The sequence below is a fragment of the Gekko japonicus genome, unplaced genomic scaffold (genome assembly GCF_001447785.1).
Source record: "Gekko japonicus isolate JY-2015 unplaced genomic scaffold, Gekko_japonicus_V1.1 scaffold393, whole genome shotgun sequence".
In the NCBI taxonomy this organism is placed as follows: domain Eukaryota; kingdom Metazoa; phylum Chordata; class Lepidosauria; order Squamata; family Gekkonidae; genus Gekko; species Gekko japonicus.
The window spans coordinates 404,542-414,433 of NW_015177017.1; the positions used below are offsets into that span (position 1 = coordinate 404,542).

At 45.9% G+C, this 9,892-nt stretch overlaps 1 protein-coding gene across 1 annotated transcript; it reads right to left on the reverse strand.

The window, feature by feature from the left end:
• Positions 1–3,356: 3,356 nt before the first annotated feature.
• Positions 3,357–4,433, reverse strand: CCDC89 (coiled-coil domain containing 89). The gene has a single exon (XM_015427731.1). The coding sequence runs from the start codon at positions 4,431–4,433 to the stop codon at positions 3,357–3,359; it is 1,077 nt and encodes a 358-aa protein (XP_015283217.1).
• Positions 4,434–9,892: the final 5,459 nt, after the last annotated feature.

Sequence of the window (9,892 nt, forward strand, 5' to 3'; positions counted from 1 at the left end):
AACGTGGGGTGTGTGGCCTAATGTGCTAATGAGCTGTGCTGTCAGGGGTGTGGCCTAATATGCTAATGAGTTTCTGTTGTTGGGTGTGGCCTATTATGCTAATGAGTTCTGGCTGGGCTTTTTCTACAAAAAAAGCCCTGCCAACAAGGGCCACCTGAATCCATCATTATAGGGTTACCATATTTTGAAAAGCAAAAAAGAGGACATACTTCTCAACTGACTGCTTCAAACAAGTGATCACTATGACAAATCTCCTTTGAAATACATCTACTATTTAAGCTGTGATCATTGCTACTAACTAGGAATGTTCCTAATCTTCCAATCTAAAAAGAGGACATATTCATCAGGGGTTTTTTAAGAGCCCAAAATAGGACGGACACCAAAAAAAAAAAGAGAGAATGTGTCCTCTAAAAAAAGGACATCTGGTAATGGTAACTCTTTTATACTGATTCAGTGGCAGGTTATTACATCATGGTGCAGTGGTTAAGATGCTGAACTGCAGGCTGGAAGGTCGGCAGTTCAGCAGTTCGAGACCCGAATGCCGCATGATGGAGTAAGCTCCCGTCTCTGGTTCCAGCTCCTGCCAACCTAGCAGTTCGAAAACAAGAAATTGCAAGTAGATAAATAAGTACCGCTTCGGTGGGGAGGTAACAGTGTTCCGTGCGCCTCGGCGTCTAGGCATGCCAGCCACATGACCACGGAAACGTCTTCGGACAGCTCTGGCTCTTCGGCTTTGAAACGGAGATGAGCACCGCAACCCTAGAGTCGGATTCGACCAGCTTTCAAGCAAGGGAAACCTTTACCTTTACCTACTAAAAGATCTAGAACTTGATTATAGGCTTTGACATGAGGTGGAATGTTTCTTTTGCTAGATTCTCCACTGCTTTGTTGCACATTGAATAACTCACACTAGTATGGTTCTTTTACAAAGCTATAGATTGTTTTTTTTTCTTTTTTAGAAACTTATTTAAAATGGCAAAAACTATGTTTTGGAACCTGAGCCATTAGACAACAAACATAAACTTCCATGAATTTCACAGGAAACAATCTAAAATTAAATAGTTTCTACAGCTAAGGTACTTTTGCAGTATATTTATACCTCTCATGAATATCTCCTTCTGTGGAGGGATAAATATTCTCCAGATTTTCAGGAAGGTTTGAGGTTTTTTCATGGAACAGCACTTAAAAACGATTCCCTGGGTAGTAAAGATCATGGGCTAGACATACGACAGGTGGCATCACACAGATTTCACTTCTGTTAAAAACCAGAAGCTTCCTCTTTAGATGCTCTAACATTTACAAAAATGCTATGGTTTTATCATAGAGATTCTGTAAAATGCTAGAGCATCTGCCATGTCACTTCTGATGTTTACTGGAAGTGATATAAGCACACCATACACCACCACCACCACCCCTCATTTCCTCCTGCCAGTGCTTGAGGCATAGGTGGGCAATGAGTGCAGAGGCCTCCCGCTGTGGCATTCCTATATCCCAACAGCAACATTAATAGATGACTGAGGTAGTTATTTACCCCATGGAGGAGGAGGTGTTTGCAAACAGGAAATTGCAAGTGGCAACTGGTCTATTTTGGAGAATACTTATTACTCTACACAGGGCTTTTTTGTAGAAAAAGCCCAGCAGGAACTCATTAGCATAATAGGCCATACCCAACCATAGGAACTAATTAGCATATTAGGCCACACCCCTGGCAGCAAAGCTCATTCGCATATTAGGCCACACCCCTGTGTTACCAGAAGTGTGGTCACCCAGCCACACCCACCTTTTGCTTCTTATTCTGTTTACCTTGTTTGTTGTCAACACCCAGGGCCTTATTTTGTAGCAGGAACTCCTTTGCATGTTAGGCCACACACCCCTAATTGTAGCCAATCCTAATGAGTTTCTGCTGTTGGGTGTGGCCTATTATGCTAATGAGTTCCTGCTGGGTGTGGCCAACTCGGGAGCCAGCTGGAACTCCGTTCCTGTGCGTTCCTGCCCAAAAATAGCCCTGCCTCTACAGGTGACAATGTCCTAATTGGGGGGGGGGGCTATAGCATTCTACTAATGAAGTGGAAACGGGGGAGCTCATTCACCCCTAAGTCAGAAACAGTTTTAAAGTCTAACGCTTTTATGGGTGGAACTATTTAACGTTTATTGGGAAGGTTTACAAATAGGGGACCCCCATATCTGAACTTGTGCAAGATCTTGTAAAGAGCTTTGCTTCAGTAAACAAAAAGCCCGGCTGTATCACTGACTAGGGCAGTCAACCTCCAGGGGAGCCTGGGGATCTCCCAGAATTACAACTGATCTCCAGACTGCAAAGATTAGTTCCCCTGGAGGAAATGGATGTCTTGGAAGGTGGAATCTATGGCATTATGTCTCACTGAGGTCCCTTGTCTACCCCCACACTCTCTAGGCTCCACCCTGAGATCCTCACAAATTTTCCAACTTGAAGCTGACAACCTCGACATGAATGTGACTCATAACATGGACCCTCTCCCCCGGGGGGGGGGGGGATGAGATTTCACAGTGGAGAAGTATTCCCTAAGGCAGGGCTTTCCCACATTCTCATTTTACTTGCATGTAAGTTCCTCTTTCTTGGGGGGGGAGGGGGTCTGTCCCGTTCATGTTTTGCTCCCTCTAGTGGTCAGTTCAATATCACACCAGTTTATGGTCCAGCATTAAAACCCATCGTTTAAATCTGCAGGGAGAGAAATCAAACATAAACCGGCGTGACATCGAATCGACCACTAGAGGGGGTAAAGGACATGTGGAACAGGACACACACCCCTCAAGAATCAGAAACTTACAGGCGAAGGAAATGAGATTGCAGAAAAGCCCATACAACGAATCCAGCTTTGAAGGAAAGTAGCATTTCGAATTGTTCACGGAAGCGTGTAAGAACTTCAAAACAAATGTTACTATATATTCGCAGTGTTCCATTTTTAACAGCGCCATCCTAAGCAGACTTACGCTCTTTTAAGTCTATTAAAGTCAATAGGCTTAGAAAGGTGCAACTGTGCTCGGGATGGCATTGTGTGGTTTACAAACCCCATTAGCACAAGGATTCTGTTATTCTAGCTAGCAGATGAGAGCTGTTTAATGTCTATATAGATTTTCAGAATTAAGTGGCAAAGGTCAGGAAGCAAGAACTGCATTTCACACACAACGAAGATTTCAAAATTTTATTATAACTTCTTGTACCAATACAAAGAGGTCTTCAAGATTTGGACAAGATTCCCCCCCCCCCCGGACTGTATAAAAGGCATTAAAGCAGGAAAATAATCTTGTAAAAGATTGTTTTAAGAATGCCCGTGAGACACCTTTGCTTGGGGGCTGGCAGCAAAGATGCGCGAGGCTTATGCCATGAAATGGCGGAGTTTCATATTTAACTCTTTCTCCTTAGTAAGCAAATCCATGCTGTGCCTCTTGTAAGCCTCAAACTGCATCCGGAGCTCGACGTAAGCTCGCTCGGCCCCATCCAGCCTCAGTTGCAGGTCTCGGACTCGGAGGACGCTGTCCACCGCCGCCGCCTCTGTCTCGAAGCGCTGTTCCGCGGCCAGCTTGGCCTTCTCCATCTCCTCCGCCTTCTTCTCCAGCTGCAGAATCTCCCGTTGCTTTTCCTGCAGCACTTTGCCCCTCTCCATCGCCAGGTTCAGGAGCTCTTCTTTCTCTTGCCTCAGCAGCTCCACCGTGGCCTTCAGGTCGCCATCCCTGAGTTCTTTTTCCGCTCTCTCCAGTTGCTCCGTGGCATGGCGGTGTTTTTCCTCGAGGACTTCCAGTTGTCTTCTCAGCGAGCGCACTTCCTCTGCGTGAGCGCTGGCTCGCCGATTCTGGGCTTCCAGAAGCTCCTTCTCCCTCCGCTGGGCACGCTGGCTTCCTTGCTTGTGGCTTTCTGTCAGGGCCTCCATGTCTTTGGAGAGCTGCTTGTACTGTGACGTGAGACAGTCCAGCTCTGCCTCTTTCTCCTTCAAAGGCTGGCTGAAGAGGCTGAGGTTCTCTTGGCGCAAGCGCCTGTTTTCTTCCCTCAGCTGCATGTTCTGGCGCTTGTGCTCATCCTTGAAGTGGATCATATCCTCGTGGTTGGCAGCCAGGTCCATGAAGCGGTCCTCCAACTGCTGGACACGCCGGGCCTGGCTTTCCAGTCTCAGAGTATCGGCCATCCTCAGCTCTTCCAGCTCCATGTTGAGCTGCTCCAGCGTCTTGCAGCGCAGGAGGTTGTCGTCCGCGCGCTTCTTCAGGATACAAATGAGTTGAGATTGCTCATGGATCCGGGAGCGCAGCATAGCCTTCTCCCCCTTTTCCCCGTCAGGCAAACCCGGGAGTTTGTCCAAGGACTCAAAGGGTTCTCCCATACTCCAACCGACATCTCCACCTGTCTCGTTTTGTATTGTCGGAGGAGAGGTCGTTCCCGGATTCGTATCGTCCTGCGGCATACTGAGGGCCTGCTGCTTCTCTCGATGCCTCAGACCGACGTTCTCTTACCGCCTCCGCTTTAGGTTACGGGTTTCAAACATTCTAGACGCCCAGATGACAGTTGGCGAAAACGTTCTGAGAATTCTATGATGTCACAAGCCAGGAGAGGCCGGGCTTTCTAGAACTAGTATGTTTGGGTCCGTTTGGCATCCTGTTCGAGCAGCAGTGACAAGGTGCAGAATTGCTCTTGGTAGTGAATGGGTGGGAGGCAAGGCTGGTTAGGAACGGAAGTCCCCAAATAAGCGAGTGTTCTTCCGGTTGTTTCTTTCTCAGCAGTACTTCATTCCTGCATTTCAACTGTATTTCAAGAGGGCAAGTGAATCCTAATCAGTTACTTTTGTGCTTTGAAGGAAAACAACAACATCATTTAGTTCCAGGTCTTATTTATCTACTCAGCAAAAGAGTCACATGGCTTCTCTCTTTAGATAAGTCCAGAATGGACTCTTGGCTTCATTTCTCCCCACCCAAGTTTCCTTCTCACAGCTTGGTCCATAGTGGAGTACACCGAAGCCCATAGAAACCAGCAATAGCACATTCTGACATTTTCAAGTGCATTAATAGAACAATATTCGTAATAAGAAATAATGGACTGGATCTTACGGAACTTTTCCTCTAACAGTAGCATTTTCAGCACAATAAACTCCTCTGCTAGTGCAAAGATCTTTGCACCAGAGAAAAACACATGACTTGGATCACTAGCATGACTTGACTTAGATCACTATCGGCCTGTAATCCAGTGTGGTGTGGTTGTTAGAGTGTCAGAATAGGTTCAAACTCCCACACATCCACAAAGCTTATTGCATAACCTTGGGCCACTCATTCTCTCACAGACCTAACCTACCTCAGAGGCCTGTTGAGAAGGCAACATAGAAAAGGCAAGACTCTGTGTCACACTGTGTCACAGTGTGAGCACCTTGAATTTTTAAAGAAATGTTGCCATGCAGTTGTTGTACATGCAGAAGGTCCCAGGCTCAACCCTTAGCGTCTGTGGTTAAAAGGATCAGGTGATGTGAAACACCTCTGCCTGAGACCCTGGGGAGCTGCTGCCAATAAGAGTGGCCAGCAGTGTTTCCTCTAAGCTGAGTTGGTGTGAGCCAGCTCACAGTTTTTTAGCCTCCGGCTCACACATTTATGTCTCAGCTCAGGAAGGATGGCTCCAGAGGCAACCTGATTGATGCAGCAGCCAAATTGCTCGCTCACATCTTTAATGCCCGTAACTCACAAGGTAGAATTTTTGCTCACAAGACACTACATCTTAGAGGGAACACTGGTGGCCAGTACAGATCTTGATAGATCAAGGGCCTGATTCAGCCTCGTGTGTCTGTGTTTTGGTGGAATACAAATGTAATGGTTCCCTTGTAGAGCTCTTCCCACTATTCTTCACTAGGTTTTCTGCCTTCTATTCAAATTGGAGAGCTCTGTAGGCAAATCAAAGATGAAACAACTTCACACAATGAAGATTATTATTTACAAAGTGTCATTAGGGTCCCGGGCGTTTTGCAGAGTAACATAAGGAGAAGAGAGGTCCCTGAACCAAGGGCCTTACAATCTACAGTGCTGTTTTCGTACTCTTGGGTGGGCTCTTGGCTTGTTCTCATGGCATGTTTTAATACTGGGTGTTGTTTTTATAACACCTCCCCTTCTCTCTAAGAGAAGCCATGTTGGATCAGGCCAGTGGCCCATCCAGTTCAACACTCTGTGTCACACAGTGGCCAAAAATACCAGGTGCCATCAAGAGGTCCAGCAGTGGGGCCAGAACTCCAGAAGCCCTAAGAACATAAGAACATAAGAGAAGCCAATGTTGGATCAGGCCAATGGTCCATTCAGTCCAACACTCTGTCACACAGTGGCCAAAAATACCAGGTGCCATTAGGAGGTCCAGCAGTGGGGCCAGGACTCTAGAAGCCCCCCCACTGTTGCCCCCCCAAGCACCAAGAATACAGAGCAAAACTGCCCCAGAGTGTTCCATATACCTTGTGGCTAATAGCCACTGATTGGACCTCCGCTCCATACGTTTATCCAATCCCCTCTTGAAGCTGTCTAGGCTTGTAGCTGCCACCACTTCCTGCAGCAGTGATTTCCATGTGTTAATCACTCTTTGGGTGAAGAAGTACTTCCTCTGAGCTGTTCTAAGCATACTGCTCAGCAATTTCATTGAGTGCCCATGAGTTCTTGTATTGTGACAAAGGGAGAAAAGAATATTCTCAACTGTAATGATTCCTTGTTTTATATGGGTGTGTGTCTCTTTAAAAGTTTGGTTGCATGGCTGTGTGATGGACTAGAGTGCTTGAAGAGACAAGAGTGGTGTGATTGGTGATTGACAGAGAGGGGGAGGGGTTTTAGAAAGTGTTTCTGTGTGGGTGAATGGGTATGTCCTTCAGGAGTGACAGTTAGAGGTTTGACAGTTGATGAAGACAGTTAAGGAGTTAGTTCATTCTGATTTCTGGGAGAGAAGCAGTTTTGTGTGTGCTTAAGAGTTAGTTCTATGTATTAAGAAAAGTTGAATGTATATGAAACAAGAAAGTTAAGTTAAAGAGAAAAATAAAAAGTCTGAGTGACAGGCTAAAGTGAAACAGTAAACGTACTTGGCCTTAAGGAAAAAGGGTTACAAAGTTACATGCCAAGATCCCTGACAGTGAGAGAGAAAAGTGTGTGAAATATCAAAGCAATTGTTTAGTATTTACCCATTCCTAGTTACAGTGTACTACCATATTATTTACGAATTATATCAATAAATCTACTTTTATTTACCAGTTCTGAAAGAAATATTTCCCAGGACCACATTAGTACCTCGACCGCTTTAAAAACTCGACCTACCTACCCAGTGATAGAAATATTATAGTATAAAGGTTTGGAAAGCCTTACATTTCCTGGTGGCAGCCGGATATACACAGTAAAACAAAACATAAAGAACACTTTAAAGGGAAACCAGACCTCCCCAGATAAGGGGTCGCCACATCAACCTTCTCTATCCTATACATAATTGTGTATACATCCATCCATATACTTCATGACCCCCTTGAGCTATAGTATATACATTTTCTAAATAAATATATAGATCTAAAGTTGGGCTGGGTGAGGGTAGGGAGAAGAGAGGAAGAATACGCAAGGATAATAAGTGATGAATGTGAGCCAGTGCAGTTTCAGCTTCATTCCAGTTAGGATGATGATTAAAGGGCTAAGCAAAGGGTTCCATGAAGATCTGAACTGGGCTTGAAGATGGGGAAATAGACCCTGACAGGAACAGAATGAAGAGATTTTTCTCTTTCCCCCATAACAACGACCTGATTGCGTTTATTCCTCTCTAATACTTGATAAAATTCCAAAATTATTCAGAATCTTTATTATGGGAGTAGATAACACAAGCCACTTCATTACCACAATTCATAGTGGGGGGGCGGTTTGCCAACAGACTAATTACAGTACCCATTTGTCAGTCAAAAGGTATACAGGGTCGAGTGCAAGAACACAGACCGTGCCTTTTGTGTGTCAAGACCTTTGGGAAACCAGTGTTTATGCTCCCCACCCATAGCCAGGAGATCGATTAGGATACACCGGCCACCTGACAAAAATGGAATCTAAGTCCATGCAAACTTACGGCATAATAACTGGGTTTGTCTTTAAAGTATCACCTTTTTATTTCCGCGTAATGATTAATATCACAAAGCCAAACAATGTAACGGTTACCAGCCAGACCTTGGGGAATAAACGTCCCCCAAAATTGGCAAGGGAGATTTGACATTTCCTCCCACCGAAGAGGTACCAGATCCCACCTACAGATCACCCCTGGAGTTCTCAACCGAACAGGAAGGTGTGGGGTCGTATTGGGGGAGCCTAAGAACTTATCCAGAGTGGGATAAAATAATGCCAAGAGAGCCCTCAAAATCTTTCCTTACCAGCCTTATTCTTTTTACTGTCTTGGTCTGAGACTCCTGCGGAGTTTGTTATCTCCATGGCGATAGGGAAGGAAACAGACTCCCTCAAGCCGTCTACTTGGAAAGACTCCCAAATGGAGGAGAGCCAAGCGGGAGATAATTCAGGGAGCGTGAAAACCCTGGGAGTGGCTATACGAGAACAAAGAACACGGGGTCTCAGGAGGCGTTCCTTTGCTGTTCGGGCCTGCGCTGGAATTCCCACCTCCCACCCCAAGCCTGAAAACTACTGGTTGCTGGCTCTACAGTGTCTGGCTGGCAGCTATCCAAAGGGGATTAAGGAAGGTAAGAAAGATAAGTACCTTAAAGACACACACTAAAAAAAAAAATTGATCCGGTAAAAAAAAAGTTTGCCCTCATCTGGATAAGCCCAGGCTAGCCAGATCTTGTCAGGTTTTGGAAGCTAAGAAGTGTCAGCCCTGGTTAGTGTTTGGGTGGGAGACCACCAAGGAAGTCCAGGGTTGCTACGCAGAGGAAGGCAACGGCAAAGCACCTCTGAGGTCTCTCACCTTGGAAACCCTACGGGGTGGCCGGAAGTCAGCTACAAATTGACGGCACTTTCCACAACCAAAATACAATGTTCTACCTGATACAGTAAGAAATCACGCGAGGGAGACGAGTTCAGATTATGCACTCCAGTTGGTTTCAGGCAAGCTCCTTGCATCTTTCTCCACCCCACCCTCACCCCTGCGAGATGACGCCAGTGGCCAGCCTTGCAAGGCTGTTGAAAGGATGATGACACTTAATGGTGGATAGTGAGTGAAGGCAGAATTGTTGGAGTTGGGGGGGGGGGGGGGGGGGAGGGCTTCTAGTGTCCTGGCCCCACTGCTGGACCTCCTGATGGCACCTGGTATTTTTGGCCACTGTGGGATCCAGAGTGTTGGACTGGATGGACCTTTGGCCTTATCCAACATTGGCGTCTCTTATGTTCTTATGCCTCAAGGTTCGTTCTGCTAATTTCATGTTCGTTGCCTCGATAACACTGTCTAACCATCTCATCCTTTGCCGTCCCCTTCTTCTTTGACCTTCCATTTTCCCCAGCCTCAGGGTCTTCTCCAGTGAGTGCTCCCTTCTCATTTGGTGGCCAAAGAATTTGAGCTAGCTTCAGCTTCAGTCTCTGGCCTTCCAGGGAACAGTCAGGGTTGATTTCTTTTAGGATTGACTGGTTTGATCTCCTTGCAGTCCAGGGGACTTCTCCAGGACCATAATTCAAAAGCATCTATTCTTTGGCGCTCGGCCTTACCTAAATTTGAAATATCCCTTCCTTACATGGGAACTTATCCACATGCAAACACAGAGAATAAAGCCGTTTTAAAAAATAATAGTGCTTCCTACTGTAGTACAATTTAGACACACACACCCCGGTTCTAGGATATGGAGGGGGAAAACCCTTGCCTCAATTGGCCAATTTCAGAATCAGATGTTCAAAGTGTATGGTTTATCTTTGTGGAGGTTTCAAGATCATGTAGAAGTGATAATTCCCATGA

Coding starts and splice junctions, on each gene's coding strand:
- CCDC89 (XM_015427731.1), bottom strand. CDS start 4,433: ATGCCGCAGGACGATACGAATCCGGGAACGACCTCTCCTCCGACAATA.